Source organism: Malurus melanocephalus, unplaced genomic scaffold (genome assembly GCF_030028575.1).
Source record: "Malurus melanocephalus ecotype Western Australia unplaced genomic scaffold, MMel_1.1 scaffold_278, whole genome shotgun sequence".
Classification (NCBI taxonomy): Eukaryota; Metazoa; Chordata; class Aves; order Passeriformes; family Maluridae; genus Malurus; species Malurus melanocephalus.
The window spans coordinates 781931-799328 of record NW_026623510.1 but is presented as its reverse complement, the minus strand read 5'-3'; the positions used below and the strand labels follow the sequence as shown (position 1 = coordinate 799328).

The 17398-nt window shown below is 52.7% G+C and overlaps 1 protein-coding gene across 4 annotated transcripts in view; it reads right to left on the bottom strand.

Moving 5' to 3' along the window:
* Positions 1–17248, bottom strand: part of CPNE2 (copine 2) — a 40585-nt gene extending 23337 nt beyond the window's left edge. Inside the window, exons 1-3 of one of the 4 annotated variants that reach the window (XM_057376355.1) lie at positions 17182–17248; positions 5891–6086; positions 830–1009 (exon numbers count right to left, since the gene is read on the bottom strand). In XM_057376355.1, the coding sequence (XP_057232338.1) occupies positions 830–1009; positions 5891–6058 (348 nt within the window). In that variant the 5' untranslated portion in view covers positions 6059–6086; positions 17182–17248. The other 3 variants (XM_057376357.1, XM_057376354.1, XM_057376356.1) reach the window with 3 other exon arrangements.
* Positions 17249–17398: the final 150 nt, after the last annotated feature.

The window sequence follows — 17398 nt, the reverse complement described above, 5'->3', positions numbered from 1 at the left end:
AAGCCACGGGCAGTGCCACGCTGCAGTCTGTGTGACAAAGCAATGGTGCTCATGAGCCTCCCTGAGCACCTTGGGCTGGCTCCCCATGCTGACCCACCCACCACAGCACCTCCYTCCTCCCCGTTCCCAGCACTGAGCAAACAGCAGCAGCTTCTCCCACCCTCTGTGTTTGTGCCAGGTACCACAGCAGCCCTCAGAACGGCAAAAATCCCCCTCATTCCCTCTTCTGAGACAGAGGACAAAGACATCTGGAGAATGCAGCTGCCAGCTTCTAACAGGGTCTGGGCTCATGAATGAAAAGACTTTCCAAGAACTTATAAATCTCATTGTGTCCTGAAAGCTTTTCCACAGGAAGAGCAGAAGACACATTCCAGAACCAACAGGCTCAAGCAGGAGGGATGTTTTGCTACACAACAGCAACGGGCAAAGCTTTCAGAAAGAGAAAAACCAAAYTGAGACAGAAAGGCAGACTGCAATGCATCCTAACTTTAAATATCTGGAGGTTTCCCAAGCGCAAACCCAACTGGTCATCAGGACCCTCACAGTCACCCACGGTGAGATACAGGCACCTCCAAAAGCCCTCAGCTGATGCCTCCTGACAGAAGAAACCCACACCATGATCAGCTTAGACCTGAAGGAACAGACAGCAGCCTGATGGGGAACAGCTCAGCCTCAACAGCTGGAGTGTGACAAACACATTAAATGTGCCTTTCCAGGAAAGAGCCAGAGAGCTTTGCAGTGGTAAGAAGAGCAGCTGTAATCCCACCACACCCCAATGGTCYGAGTGTTTTGGGGTCCCTCTGCTGCAGGGAGAGCAGATAAATCTCACCGTGCCCAGCGTGCAGGAGAACTCGCCCAGGAAATCATGCTCATACAGCTGCGTGCTCGACTTGTCCTGGTCAAACAGGGCAAACTTGAGCTTCTGCACCTCTTCAAAGTGGTAGTCAATGATGAACTTCTTGGCAAAAGCTGGGTTGAGGTTGTTCACGGCTGTCTCTGTCCTGTCCAGCTGCAAAGGAAAAATAAAAGAGGCATTCAGGCATCAGAATGAGCACACGGGGCACAYGTGGGACTGTTTATCTGTCCCCAAACACAGGCTGTGACACCCAGGTGCACAAGCTGGGATCCATCCAAACATGCAGTGGCATTTCATGCAGAGCTGCCTCCCCCAGGATGGGGTACACAGGGCTGGACAGCCCATCCTACAGCCAGCATGGAAGTGCCCACCAGCCAAGGCTCAGCACGGACCTGGGGCTCACTGAAGSCAGAATTGCTTCATTTGCTCCTAAGCCCTGCTCTCCCAGGAGCTGAGGCTCTCACACCCCTCTGATCCTCAAACAGACCCTCACAGCTGCAGTGCCAAAATTGTTTCTTTCAGGGTGTGCAGCCAGCACAAGGACAAGCAGAACAAGAAGTGTCATGAGCCAGAGCAGCAGCTCTCTAGAATTCCCCTCTAGACCTCAAACCAAAACATSCATGTGGTTTCTCCTTTATTAGCCTTCCATAAAAAAAATAAAAAAGGATCACTACAGTCCGTTTTTTTATAGATTTCATCAAGCATTAGTAGAAACAAGAAGCAGGAAGGGCTCAGAGACAAGACTGCAACAGACACTGTCACCCTGAGCTTGTGTCAGGCTGGAAGCAATGAATTCCTGATGGATTGGAGGGGCAGGAACAGAGAAGGTGATGGAAACTGGAAGGCATGTGAGGAACTCGCTGTTAAGGGGAAGCACCACAGCACTCACAGCATCCCACAGCCCAGAGCAGCAACAGCAGCAGAGGAAACCTGGCAGGCAGCTGGTGGAAATGTGGGTTTATGGCACAGCGTGGCACAGGTGGACAGAAAGCCTTGTGTGAGCAAAAAGCAAAAAAAAAAAAAAAACCAAAAAAACACCAAAAAAAAAAAAAAAAACCAAAAAAAAAAAAACAAACCCAATTGAACAAAAAAAAAAACCAACTGATGGCAGTCACAATGGAGATCCCAGGATGCTGCCCTCCAGTTATGGAACTTTGGTCCCAGACCCCATAACTCACACTGCAGGAGGGCTGGCAGCACCAGCTGGAATCTCATCATGAGCTTGTACAAAGACAAAACTCCACAGTTCTGGCCAAAGTTTTAGAAACTGGGGAAACTGGGAAAATGGGGCTGAGAAAAGCTGGTGTATTCATTTCTGGAAGTCGATGGACAGGGAAGGTCTGCACTCCAACATCAGGAGCCATAATCCTCCCCCAGGCAGCCCAAAACACACAAGAAAATGGCAATTTTGGAGCCCAACATGCAAAATACCCTTATAGAGCTGAAAGGGGCAGGAAGGGCATGGGCAGCAGAGCCTGAGAGCTGRACAAGAAACACCCACAGCTGGGGGGAAAAAATCCTCCAGCATGCAAAGCAAGCAGGAGCTTTGTCAGGAGAGCAGCAGTTGGTATCACATTGATATTACTGTTCAGCCTGGACAGCAGAAGGGTCCAGGGAGACCTCCAGAACGTAAAGGGGTCAAAAAGAGCTGGAGAAGGACTTTGGAYRAAGGTCTGGAGTRACAGGACAAGGGRSAATGGTTTCAAACTGACAGAGGGCAGGRTYARATTAGATATTCAGAAGAAATCCTTGCCTATGAGGCTGGTGAGTCACTGGCACAGATTATCCAGAGAAGMTGTGGCTGCCCCATCCCTGGAAGTGTTCAAGGCCAGGCTGGATGGGGCTCTGAGCTACCTGAKCTAGTGGAAGGTGCTATGGTAGCATTGGCATTTTGCCACCTCACCCTGTTACCCCAGGACGTGCCAACAGGGACTGTGAAAAGAGAAGGAAAGGCAGGCGCTCTTCAGGGCGATTTCATCAAATCTGCTGCCCTCAGTGTCAGGAAAAAACCATCCCATCTGCCTGTGGGACAGCACAAAGGACTGCATTCCACCTTCTCCTGCAGCCAGGAGACCCAGATCTGGGCAGGGCTGAGCTGCCTGTGCATCCCAGCTCCAAGGGCAGGAGTCTCCCTCTCCCTCTCCCAGGGCAGGAGTCTCCCTCTCCCTCTCCCAGGGCAGGAGCTCTTCCTCTCCCTCTCCCAGGACAGGAGCTCTCTGGAAAGCAGCCCCATCCTGGCATCCCTGGGCAGCACCGGGCTGTGGGACGGCAGGACGTCTGCCAGAGCTGCTGAGCCAGGAATAAGCAGAGCAGAAAAAAAAAAAAAAAAAAAAAGCAAGCAAACACATACCTTAGTCCCAAAGAAACTCATTCAGCACAGAAGGCAGGTTTTGGAGGGGCTCGGTGGAAATGTGGTGAGTTTGCTATATATACACCCAACGATCGCAGGGTTTTTTTGAAATTGCTCGCTTAGTCTGTCTTAATTGCCAAGAAACGACTAAAGTAAATGCTGTGTTCCCAGAATAGCCACCTGCTGCGCTCTGGGGAGTCAAATCCATCAACACCAGTGGGCTGTGAGCAGGCCAGGGCCACACAGCTTCACGCAGATCCTGCCCTCTGTGCTGCCATCCCGTACCGGAGGAGCCAAGCATCTGCTCGGGGATGCCATGGACCAGGAGGCATCCACAGCTCTGCTGTATTTCAGCAGCACAACACATGCAAACCCCCCTGCAGGCATGGGAGATGAGACTGCACAGGCTGCAGAGATGGGTTTTAGGTTCTTCCATGTTGTTTGAACTACTGGGAAGCCAGGGACCAAGGGAAACCAGTTMTTTCGCTGCCAGACTCCAGTTTGAAGGTGATAACTCGAGGTCCCATCTCCAGCTCGGCTCTGGAAGAAGTGGCCAAAGGAAGGGTATGGAAATCCCAGCCAGCTTGAGGTAACCTTAGGGATGATGTGGCTTCCTTCAACACTCAGATTCAACAGTTTAATCTCCTACCCAGTGCCAGTGTGAAGCACAAAAACATCCCAAGCCCCAGCTGACAACTGCACAAGGTTTTGTTCACCATGCCAGTGACCATCACATATTAGGCCTCTTCACACACCAACCCTCCCCTGCCACCATCTCCTGCCATCCCCTTCACCCCAAAACTCACAGATCTGTGGTCCCTGGAAAGAGCAGAGGTGCTTTTGCCACCCAAGAGCAGGAAAAGCACAAGGGTTTTTAAAAGGCAGCCAGGCTAATTAAAGAAATGTGTTTGGATAAGAATCTCAAAGGGCCACAAAGACAATTAGAGGGATGGAGCACCACTCCTATGAGGAAAGGCTGAGAGACTTGGGATTGTTCAGCCTGGAGGAGAGAAGGCTCTGRGGAGACCTCAGAATACCTGAAAGGGCTCCAAGAGAGCTGGAGAGGGACTTTGGACAAGGGCATGGAGTGACAGGACAGGGGACAATGGCTTCAAACTAACAAAGAGAAGGTTTAGATTAGATATTCAGAAGAAATTCTTCACTGTGAGGGTGGCAAGGCACTGGCACAGGTTGTCCAGAGAATTTGTTGCTGCTCCGTCCCTGGAAGTGTTCAAGACTGGATGAGGCTTAAAGAAAAGTCCATGGCAGAGGGGTAGGAACGAGATGATCTTTAAGATGATCATCCCATGATTCTACAATTCTGCAAATAAAGCAGAAAACTGGGAAATGATCTCCACAACAGCCCTTGTGCTCAGTGAATGCAGCTGGAGAGCCTTCCAGGGTCCAGAGCGGGGTAGGTTGGAGCAACCTCAGTACACAGAGATGTTTCATGCTCCAACACAGGGAGATGCTCTCTGAAGTGTCACAGGSAGCTCACGCTGAAGGTGCAGGACAGCCTGGATGACTCAGTGGCACAAAGGCAGCTGCAGGGCTGAGTCATGTGTCCCTTGTCCCTGTTCCTGGCACCACAGGTCAGCCTTTCATGGCTCCTGTGCGATGACATCACCGGGCACAACATCTGAACATCGCCCATCTTCCCCTCCCAGCCTGTGGTTTATTGTCCCTCTCTCCCTCCTCCACCCCTCCAAGGCTGATTCACAAAGATTTTTTTTTTTAATTCCTATTAAGCTCAGCGAGACAAAATAATTGTATTTGGGAACAAATGTGACAGCTAGAAAGAACAGAGAGCAGAAATCTTCCTGCTGGCATCAGCTGGCACCACAGCCCAGCTCAGAAACAGCACCAGGGCTGGGCCAAAGGAGGAGACCCACCAGGCCAGCAGTGCACTGAGCAAGCTGCCACTCAAAGCTCATGTTCAGTGCCTCCCATGACAATTAAAAAGAAGCTAAAAATAGMAGAGGAAAAGAAAATAACCAAACTAGAAGCACCACACATTTGTATTGCAAAGGAGGTTTTGGGATCAAAACCACTGGACTGAGACGTTACTGACAGAAAGAAAAATTCCTGAAAAGCACAATTAGGTCAGAGATGACACCTATCAAGGTTGAAAAACTCATTATTCTCATCCAGGCTGTTGAACAAAGTTAATTGCAGACCATGACAAGGTGAGGTTYTCCCCTACACTCTCCCTGCTGAACGTGAAATCAGCTGCTGGACACCTGAGGTGGTGCCCATTGATTTATCAGCTCCCTGGCCGAGTGCTCAAAGGCTGCCCAACTTGTCCAAGGATACAGAAAAATGAGACCAACTAATTTGCCAGGAGCTAGGAACATTTTTGTTTGGTTTACAAGATTTAAATCCCTTAATGCTCATTTTYTGCTGCACTCAACACAGGTGCCTGTATCCATCACACATCTGTACCTCTCCTGCCTGCTCCATCCACAGCTGCAGGTGTAAAATGGAATTTGCTGTTAAAGACAATGTCCAGCACCAAGCAGGGGGAAGAAGCAGCTGTGACACAGAGGAATTCACACACTGGTGCCACACACAGCCTCGGGAGCAGCAGAAGAGCTTCCACTGCTGCTCAGGGAGGAACGAGCACCCAGCACAGAGGGAGGGACACCGGCACAGGAGCAGTAAATCCACACAACATCAGGACTTACCTCCACCCACTTGCCGTTGACTTCCATGAAGAGGACGCAGAAAGGGTCAGATTTGGAAGTGACATCCCTGTCCAGAAGGTTCTGGCCACAGATGGACARCTCGACTTTGCAGACGCAGTACTGGGAGCCGACGGGCCCCGCCGGCGAGGGAGGCACGGTGTACGCCATGGACCCGCTGGCAGCAGCTCCTGGCACTCTGTGGGACACGAGMACAGCACAAACCTCAGTGCTGGGAGGCTGCAAACCTTCTGTCAGCACTGCTGAGCTGGGCACAGAGTGGCCACAGGCAGAGCCCCATCTCCAAATTACACACAGGATTCAAGCCACGAGGCTTTCCTGGCTCCATCTCCCAGATGTCCTGAGYGGGAGCACAGCAGAGCACCCACGACCTGCTCTGAGTTTGCTCCATAAATAACATATTTCCAAGGAAAGGAAACGTGTTCTGCTTACCCCCAACCTCTTCCAGCATGCTTTTGTCTGTGGAAAGGCACCACATTTCCACACCATCTTTCAGCACAAACCTGAGTGTGTCTGGCTGTCCCAAAGGAACAGACCACCGACCTAAGCTACAAGGGGAAAACTTGAGCTCTGCCCTGMAAATCATCACAGGGAAAGGAGTGAGACTGTGAGGATGAGTGTGGTGCRGGGCAGCTCCAGCCCTTTTTCAGCCCCATCTCCACTCAGTCCCCCAGGCCAGCAGAGAACAGTGGCTCTGGCAGTAATTAAAAAGTGGCAATAGTTGGTTCAGAGAAGTGTAAGGCAATTGTGACAAGCACTGCATGACCTGAAGCGTGATTTACAGGGATGATTTGCAGGGCCCTGACTAAAAATCCATTTAAGATCTTATCAATAGTCTGCTACCAAATCCATTTTGCAGAGATTAACGCATTTTTATACCAATACTAGTGCAAAACCCCATTCCACAGTCCTGACTTGTTATGTACATTCTACTTGTCACAAACCACCAATGGTCTTCAATGGAGAAGAAGGGGGAGAAAAAAGAGAARAAAAAGCATKTTCTGATTAATTTATACTAACAAACCTTTGTGGCTGTGGTTGCTAGTGGAGAGTGAGCTCTTCTCAGCAGCTGCTTCAATACCTTTCATGTTCTGTTTCAAGAGTGGCTCCTGGCTCCACTTTATCTGAAACCCCCAATCAAAGCCTTCCCCCACCTTGATAAACCATCTGCTTCTGTTTGGCATCGAAACCCAATTAATATTCTCTGTTTGTTTTGCCTGGGTATGAGTATTTACAAGGCCTTGCACTGCTGGGAGCTGGGCTGCTGCCCTTTTCCCTCACAGCTCCGAGCTGGAATGGGGATGGAGGGCAGGGATGGGGTGATGCCAGCAGGGCAGTGTGAGAGGGAGCTCCAGACTCACCATCCTTTCTCCTGAGTGCTCAGCCCTGCTGCCACAAACACTGAGCAGAAAACAGCTCCAGATCAAGGCTTGGAGTCCTCCTGGCCTGCCTGCCAAGATCTCTGCTTGGCACTAAATCACCAGAAACAAGCCTGGCTTTTACCCCTAACAGCAAACATGAGCTCTTCACCCCAGCCTGCTGCTTGGGGAAAGAGTGGTACAACCATGCCAGGTCTGTAAGAACCCAGAAACTTCTCCAGAAGAAGGAAAYCCTCATCCTTGGCTGTACACACTCGTGCACATCACCACAACAGCACCCACGTCCCTTTGCCCAGACCAAGCCTGTCTTGTGCCATCACACCCTGCCCACAGCAGCACAACACCAGAATGGTGATAGTGTGACACCAGAACCGTGGCAGTGTGACACCAAAACATTGGCAATGTGACACCAAAACACTGATAATGTGATAACAGAATGGTGGCAATGTGACACCAAAGTGGTGGCAGTGTGACACCAAAGTGGAGGCAGCGTGACACCAAAATGGTGGCACATGTGGGCAACCTTCCATCTTCAGCTTCAAGGAGAAACACTTGGAGAAGTAAAACTCCTCGTGGCTCATCTACCGTGGCTGGAGCACCAGGCCCAAAGTGCCCCAAAGTGCCCCAAAGTGCTCCAAAGTGCCCCAAAACCCCCCAAAGTGCCCATCCCTGCCCCTACCCCACCCTAGTCCATGCTGCCAGCTGCAGCTAAAGCGAAGATTTTACTTAATTATTTTTCTTTAATGCACAGATCATGTAATCRATGTCTTAAAATAGCCAAGCCTGTTCTATTTATGCTGCTGTCTGTCTGCTGCTCCCTCTGAAAAGCAAACATGGGGCAGCTGTGCTGGCATGGACGTGGTCCTGCCAGAGCAGGGAGATCTGGGCTGGGTTTTTCCATCTCCCCTTCCCCCAGATCTCAGTGCTGTCTCATAAAAAGCAGAGGCAGCAAGTGACTCAGTGGAAAAACCTTTCTTCCCAAGGCTGGCAGACACCAAAACATCCTCTTGGTGCTCAGCACATCTCCCATGCCCCAGCCCCTGAGCCCAGCCTGGCTGGGTCCCCAGGGAGTGCAGGGTCAAGACAGGCCCAGGGATGAGGAGAGATGGCCAGAGCAGACACTAGGAAGCCATCTCTACCCCCACTTGGCTGGATCCAGCTCCTTCCTCTTGCTACACCACCAAGGATCCAGCACCTTCCACAGGGCCAGGTGTGGGGTCAGCCCTGCTGCCCCAGCAGCAGCCATGGATCACCCCCAGCTCAGAGGTTTCACATCTGAGGCTTCAGCGAGCCAGCACCATCCTAGCACCCCACCAAAGCCCTAAATTCAGGGGGTATTTGAGCTGGCATCAAAAGAGTCAGCACACCATCATCTGTATTCCAGTCCCTCCTCCCGTCTTTGTTCTCCTCTCCCCAAATTTGCTGCCCTGAACAAAGTCCTGTGACTCGCTTGGCATCTGCAGCCAAACCTTCCCCTGATGGATGATCCCAGCTGCCGGCTCTGTGCTGAGCACACAGAACATGAACCCACCAAAACACGGCCAGGTGACCAACAGGGGCCTCAAGGACAGGCCTGAAGGTCTGACTGCCCATGGTCCTGTCTGTTGCCAAGAAAAGTGACAAAAACAGGACCAGAATGGAGGGATGCGGTCCCCAAATCCTTTCTGGGCTCCAGCTTCCAGGACCTTCTGCACTGGACTTCTTTCCTTATAAGTTTCAATGGCTTGGTCACTTCCAAGCTGCTCCATGTCCACAACATCCCACAAAGAAGGGTTTTGCTGGCTGGGGTCACTCACAAGCCCTGGGGCTAGCCTGAATACCTGAGAAGAGCATCTGGCAGTCCCAAAGCAATGCATACAGATGTTCTCTTCCTCCTGCTCACCCCATGGCCCCCCAAACTCTTCAGCAGATCCCCAAAGMACTTTTACAAAGTGTAAAAGGGTCAGCAGAAAAATCCAGGATCCTCTCTTATTGGAAAGGGAAGGAGATACCTTCTTTGCAAACTAACCCTTCYCTCTGCACCAGAGCAGCAGCTCCTCAGGCCATGCTAAAGCCCCTTTTTACACACTRACAAGAAAAAACAGAGGGGAAAAAAACAAAGCTGTGCTTTAGGTAAAACATTTGTTGAGGTTTCCAATCTTAACAGCGCCCTGAATTCAGTGATTTCCTCTCATTAAAGAAATAATTTCACAGCCAACACCAGGCATTTTGAAACAGCTCCAGAGGTACTGACACCCAACAGTGATATCATGCAAAATCCCGCTGTGTCCATCCCAGGGAGCAGRAGATCCTTCTTGGGGATGATCCATGATTCCGTAATAGCCCACAAAAGTAATTTGTGACTGTTTCTCCACTAAGGCTGCCTCTCTACAGCCTGCTGCAACTTGGAAGCAAACTTCTTTTCAGGAAGGGGAAAAAGAGAGGAGTATCTAACATTTAAATTGGGGTGTTATAAATCACAAATCTGAGCTCACAGGCAGTGGAGACCCAGAGGGAGAGCAGCRGTACCCGAGGGAGGATTAAGAGCAGATGAAAACAGGTTATCAGAAGATTGAAGCACAAGAGGAGTGGGAGGACACAGAAACCAGTCACCCAGACCAGCAGAAAAGCTGAAACACAGGAGAGGTGGAGCTGGAGATGCCAGGAAAAGCTGGGATGCCCTGCAATGGACACTCGAGACAGCTCCCCACACCACCACAGTGGTCACTTTGCTCACAGTGGTCACTTTGCTCTCTCCTCCCAACAAACACAGACAACTCCACAATTCTTTTACAAAGAAAAAATGTTTGCCTCTCAGTCCCACCTAAGCACCAGCTTGCACCTGGTCCTTGTAACAGCCTCGTTACCCTCTGCACACAATCAGCACCTCACTGCCAGTCCCCCAGCAAACACCTCTGCCACAGGGGAGATCCCTGGTACATCCCTGCAAATGTTCCTTGGGTTCCTGCTGCTTTCAGAGGATCTTCACCTCTCCCACGAGGCCCAGAAAGGCTCAAAATTGCCTCTGAGCATCCCAGCATGGACAGCACACCTGGGACTGAGCTCAAATCCTCCCAAATTCACAGAGATTTGGGGTAAACCCGGGGAGGGAGATGCCCAGGCAGGGCTCTTGTTTCCAGCCTGATGCACAAGTGCCACAGTGCTGCTGGAAGCCAAGGGGGTTGTACTGAGATACTCTGGCGCCTGACACAGAAGGACAAAGTGTTTCAGGACAGCCTAATAAGTGATTTCTCCAATGAACCCTTCCTGATGGAAACAGTCCCCAGTGGGCTACAATAGACAAAGCTGCTCGTGCCAACAGCTGGGCTTCTCACACTGGCTCTGCAAAATTCTCTCTCAAGGGCTGGCGGTCACTGGTGTGACATTTAGTGCTTGGGCCATCCCCAGCCACAGTGCCAGCTCCTTTGACACCGCTGCTGTCCCCAGAAAAGCTCTCACCCACCAGGTCTCAGCAGATTTGGTGCCAGTGAGGGCAGCACCCACCGTGCTGAAACCCCGGGTGGCTGCACCCACGGGCACATGGGCAGCACCCAGCAAAGCTTCTCCAGGGGGTGACGGTCAGCAGAGCCCTGCAGAGTCACCTGGGGTGGCCTGGCAGTCAAATCACAAGAAAACTCCAAGGCAAACCCCAGGGCACCAGAGCTGGACCCCCCCAAAGCGGCTCAAATCATTGTGAAAACATCACCTGAAAAGCAACTCCAGAACATTTCCCTGCCCAGTCCAGAGCTGGGACAGCCACTGCTGATGCCAAGCACAGATCCACCACTCCAGCAGCCCCTCTGCCATCCCCAGGAGTGGCACAACAGCTGCTGGATTCCAGAAASGAGTGGCACTGAAGAACCTGGCTCACACTGAAGGATCCACAAGGTGGGAATGAGATTCCTCTACAGAATCTCCCTCTTGCCCTGCATCCCTGCTCCCCACACCATCTCACAGCCCTGACGATGGTTCCAAGAATCCCCCTGTGACCACAAACGGGCCACCCTGGCTGCTWCCCCCATCTGAGCAGGATCAGGAGRGACCTGGGGSTGCTCTGCCCCGAGCAGCCATCCTGTAGCAAAGAGGAGCTGATGGAGGGCACCGGGAAAGGCAAGGGMGCCTGTGCCAGCATCCCTGTGGGGTGACAGCCGGTCCCTCTGCAATAACAGGGGCACGGCCACTGCCTGGCCACTGCTCCGGAACCAGAGGATGGACCCAGGTCCTCGCAGAAGGGCTCACACCCACAGAGACACCAAACCTGGAAATTTCYACAAGCCAGGGATGGGAGAGGAAAACCAAACAGCTTCATGTGCTTCCGACATGAAGGAAGCCCCRGGCACAGCCTGCCCCGGCACCGGGGAGCAAAGAGCAAAACGATTTACTCTCCCACCCTCTACAGAAGAAGTCCGAAAACGTCCCCAAAAGTATCCAAGTATCTAAACCCACTTACCGATGAGAAATCACGGACCCCAAGAGCAGGAGAGCCAAGTGCTCCGAAGAGAGCGGGGCCCCAGCGATCTTAAGGTGTTTCCGCAATCCTCAGACGCCGTCCCAGAGCCGAGGGCTCCGGGCTGGCAAACGAAAGCAAAACCCGCTGCTCCACACCCCGGAGTGACGTGGGGATGGAGGCAGCACCATTGGTAACACGGGCCGGGAGGAGCTGCCGGGGCTGGGAGCGTGCTCAGAAAAATCACAAAGTGGGGGAGAAAAAAAAACCAAAACACACCCACAGGAAAAAGTCCTTCCTCAAAAGCGGAGAGGAAGCGGAGGGGCTCTGATAGGGGGTGTCTGTGCAGGAGGCAGAGCCCTCCTCGCTGCCCATCCCGCACCCACCCCATGCCGTCACAGATCCGTGTGTGCCCTCCAAGCCTCGCCTCTCGGGCAGCAGAAAGGGCAGATGAGGAGCAGGGCGAGGGCAGAGCGCAGCAGCTCCCCCCATTCCGGACACACCGACCCCATTCCCGTCTCCGCTGGCACGCACGAATTTGGCTTAGATTGTGCGATCCTTCTCAGCCTTTCTCGCTTGACTACGGCTTTCCTCTGGGGCTCAATTTAGGGAAATCTGTGATTCAGGGCAGAAAACATCGTGATGTCGCTGCGAATCGTGGCGATCGCATCAAACCCGGCGCACAAGCGGAGCCGAGGAGAAGGTTCGTGTGCCGGCTGCGCACCCGCTGCATCCCCAAACAGAAAACGGCGCTGCCCCTTGGACACGGGGGATGGGGAGGCTGAATCCTGCGGGAGCAGCCACAGGCAGCACCCGAGGGAGCCTCTGTCAAAAAGAGGGACACGCCAAACACAAATCTCCTGCCTCCCCAGGGCAGCGCTGCTGTTGTCAGACACGTGTGCGGGTGGGACAAACAAGGAAAGCGGGAGATGCAGGAAGAGAGGACAAGGCACTCGCAGGATTTGGGGCAGATTTTAACTTCCAGAATTAAAAATTCCCTGCTTCATGCTACTGCAAGCATATGAGAGCCGGGCACGCTGTCACAAGGAGGGGGAATAGAGCTGTTTCAAAATTGGATTTGGAGGAAGGAGTGGACTTAATTAAAGCCAGGCCCTATGGGATGTAAAGGATCGGGGCAATGATGTGGGGATAATGGGCTGCAAAGGGTCAGCAGAGCTCCCTCACAGGTGCAGAGGGAACCTCCCACATGCCGACTATACACCATGGATAGAACAGGCTGCTTAACTTATTAACCACTTTTCTCTGCTATTGAAAACAAAAATGCTGGCTTTCTGAATCCTAATTGGATTCCTGTTCCCAGCCAACACCATCTATCATATGAGAGAGGAAAATAATCATCATTTAAGTGCTCAGAAATACCTGTAACTGCTTTTGGACTTSACTGCGTGTCAGCCTAACCTCACAGCAGCCAGAACAGCCCCAGCAGCAGGCAGCTGTGCAGGTCCCTCCATCCCATGCACCATTTCATCCCTAAAGCAGCCAGAGCTTCAGAGCTGATAAGATAAATATTAATTCACGGGTTATTTATGTGCAATGCTTGTTTGCACTGGGACACCAACACCGAGTCACTGATGTCCCCATGGCTGGAGCCACCTCCCCCCTTCCCTTCCCTTCCACGCCACCACCTGGAGCCCACCATCCCCTCCCCTTCACAGACAGGATTTTCATCACTACCATCCGACGTTTCCCCACAGAATTTTAATTTTTTTGGCCTGCTTTGCAGCAGAGAGATGCTGCCACTCGATGTGTGAAGCTTCACCCTGAGACAGAATTGTGTGCCAGCGACACAGAAATTCTGTGGTTTATGAGAATGACGTCTGACTAATTCTCGACCCCTTCTCAACAGCTTTAGACACCACTCGAGGGAATATCAGACTGGGTTTAAATGGTTGCACAGCATTGGACTGTTTAATAGCAAAACTTGTGTTCTCAGCTTGTCTCATGTTTAAAATCAGCCTCACGACAGCTGATGTTTCTTCCTAAATCCTCAGCTTCTGGAATCACGTGATGATGGAAAATCCAGGGCTGGGGGGAAGGCGACTATTTTAGACACAAGATTTTTCCTGCTGGCTACAGGCAGAAAATATGACAGCTCCCAAGCACAAGGCCTTAGCAAAAGCAGCAGACAAATAAAATTGGAGCCGTTCTTGCTGAATTACACACTCATTTCATTTTCTGGCATGTTAACAACAATGTTATTATCTCCAAACTCACCTGAGTTCCTGAGAATTAATTTTTTTCCTGCTCCTATGATTCAAACAAGTAACCTTGCAAAGCCAACAGCCAGAAAACTGAGCCAAAGCAGCAAAAAGTGATGACTCAGGTCCCTCAACAAATATTTCACAAAGGTTTAAAAGACAAACTGTAAGATTTCAGGGGCAGAAAGGGTGGGGAAGTGTACAATTCCTTTTTCTTTTCACACTGTTTTGTAGGTTTTGCATCCTGCCAGGAGCACCATTTCAAATCCCTGGCTACTCCACCGCTCCAGAAAATTTACCTTTCCTTCTATCCCCCCACCCTGCCTCTGAACACCAGCCAAGGTTCTCACATAAAGAGTTCCTTATGAGAGCTGGCAGCCCTGAGCCCGGACAGGAGGCTGCAAGCGTTGCTTTTTCATCAATTAACCCGGATTTACGTTCCCAGCACACCGACAGCTCCCGGAGAACAAACCCTGATTTACAGAGGCACGAGGGACTCGGGGCAGAGGTTTCCACTGAAGTCAGGGGGAAACTCTCTCCACCAATGTAACAAGAGCTGGAGAAGCTACTCCTTCCTCCCAGACTCTTCACACACCACACTGAGAAAAGGCGAGCAAAGCTGATGCAATTCCAGTTCACAACTGGGCAGACTGGTAAATCATAGGGTTGCTGGTGGCTACTCCAGCCCTGCAAAATCCCACTGTTTTGGGGTGAAGGAGTAGGATTGCTGGAAGAAGAGCAGAATCAAGGACTGCCAAGGGCTGTGCAGCTGATATTATCCCCACAAGGCAAAGAGTATCTTCATCCACAGCTCAGCTCCAGCARCTGAACATGGAGAGGATTTTTCCCCATGGAATCCCCAATTTCTGGGGCCTGGACCCCTTCCCACAGCACAGACTGGCCATGCACTGGAGTCACCTCACCCCTACAAGCAATGGCTTCACAAACTGCCCCASTTTGTCAGCAGCCAGCATGAAATCCCTTCCCAGAAGAAAAAACTTCCCAGATTCTGGGAGTGAGGGTGTCCCAGGACACAACACACTGATCCTCAGGATCCCAGCTCCCTTTAGCTGGAGYKCAGAGGAGGGAGAAGCAATGGCAGMGGTCAGACAACCCTGCCCACCCTCACACTGCCACAGGGTGAGGTCTGCAGCCCCTTCAGGAGCTGCCAGCTGTGTTCCTGACCAGCAGYTCTGTGGGGCACACACCAGCAGTGCCAAACTCCATCCCCAGGGCTCTTAGAGCAGCTCCAGGACTGTGTGTCTACACAAAGCAGGTGATAGGGGCTGCCCACACCACAGGAAGATGAAATTTTGGAGACACCTGGAAGCCTCACTAGATGCCCTCCCTCCTTCCCTCCACATCATCCCAGCCAGGGTGCTCCAGCAGCAACAGCAGGGAAAGGAAAACACACATCACCAGAAAACCTCTGTCCCAGACAAATGCAGCATTTCCCCAAGGCAGCTACAGGAAAACATCCTGCACTGACCCCGTTCTTCAAAACAACTCCTTTCCACAAGCCCCAAGCTTTTGTTCCCAGCCTTCCTCCTCCCATCTCTCCGCTCCCTGCCCCCAACAGGCTTTGGTGGGAGGCTATTTCTGGCTGATAATAAATAATTTTCTGACTCCAGAAAGGCACAGTGGTATCRCAGGCCCCAGTACCTGGGCTGGCACGATGCTGGTGATGGGGGAGCAGGATCAGAACTGAGCACACCCGGGCTGTGCTCRCAGCTCCAGCTTTTCCAGCGAGGTTCAGGTGTATTGCCAGCAGGTTCAAACCTGGTCCTCAAGGCTCATGGGGATCCTCCCAATTCCTTTCCAAAGAGCAGCTCACGCTCTGGGGAGCCGGCAGCGAGGACCCAGCCCTTCAGAGATGTTTCTGCCACCAAAGCTCAGCTCTCTACTCACCTCTATTCCCTGTTCCACCCTCCTCGTGGTGACCAGCTCCAAAGGGTGTGTTTGCCCACCAAGTMCTCCAGCCCGGCTGGATTCAGTCCAGCCCCTTGCCTAAATTAGGGTTACTCACACAAAGACTTATTGCATCAGGTCCTCRGGCTGGCAGAGCCGACAGGAAAACACCTCCCTGCCTGCCATCCTCCGAGCACCCTCACGCTGCTGAGCAAAACGCTGCGCTCGCCTCTGCCTCGGAGAACAAAGCGTCTCGCCGGGCACAGAGGAGAGAGAGGCAGCACATCCATGAGCACAGAGTCCCCCCAAAATGCATGGAATGAAGGATATCATCGCCAGCTGGAGCAGCATCGGGCTGCAAACGGCTCCTGAAGGAGCAACTCTGCAATTCCCCAGCCTCCAACTCACCAGATCCCCCACGACTCAATGCCAGAGGATAAGGAGAGGGGATTGCAGCAGCTGCCAGGAAAAAAACCCTACAAATATCCCCAGGCTTAGGAAGTGAAGCCACTAGGCCCTGGCACTTGCTTGGGGGTGACATGCCCAGCTGACATCTTTAGAAGTGGACACAGCTACACAGAGAGTGGGAACAGAACAACTTCAAGCACGGACAGARGGACCTGTGCTGGGGAAGGGGAGCGTGGAGTGACAGGGGGACTGTCCTGAGGGATGGCCAAGGGATTGAAGGTGTGTCTGAGGGATGGAGGAGCCGTCCCTGGAGATGAAGGGTCTGTCTCAGGGGATGGAGGGTCGGTCTCAAGGGATGGAGGGTTGGTCTCAAGGGATGGAGGCTCTGTTCAAAGGAACAGTGCTCAAGGGGACAGAGGGTCTGTCCAGGGGATGGAGGAGCTGTCCCTGGGGATGAAGGGTCTGTCTGAGGGGATGGAGGGTCAGTCTCAAGGGATGGAGGCTCTGTTCAAAGGAACAGTGCTCAAGGGGACAGAGGGTCTGTCCGGGGGGATGGAGGGTCTGTCCAAGCAGACGAAGGATCTGTCTGAGGTATGGAGGAGCCGTTCCTGGGGATGAAGGGTCTGTCTCAAGGGGTGGAGGGACTGTTCAAAGGAACAGTGCTCAGGGGGACAGAGGGTCTGTCCGGGGGGATGGAGGGTCTGTCCAAGCAGACCAAGGGTCTGTCTGAGMGGACGGAGGATCCATCCACGTGGACAGAGGGCAGAAGTGCCACCACACACCTCGAGAGGAGCCAGCGGGGCACACCACCCTGCAGGTCCCCATGCGGAGGCTGACACCCGCGTCACGCTGTCCCACCGGACCGTCCGGTCCCGCGCACCCGCCGCCCCTCGCCGCGATCCCCGGAGCATCCTCGGGGGTGCCGGTACTCACCGCCGGGCCGGGCCGGGCCGAGCAGCTCCCGCGGGGCTGCGGGCTCAGAACCAACCCCCGGCCGCGCCCGCCGCCCGCCCCTCGCCATCACCGCCCACCCGCCCCGAACGCCGGTGGCGAGGGGCGGGCGGCGGGCGCGGCCGCGCTCGGGCTCTCCCCTCCCGCAACGAGCATCATCCCTTTCGGATTTAAAAAAATTAAAAAAAAAAAAAAAAAA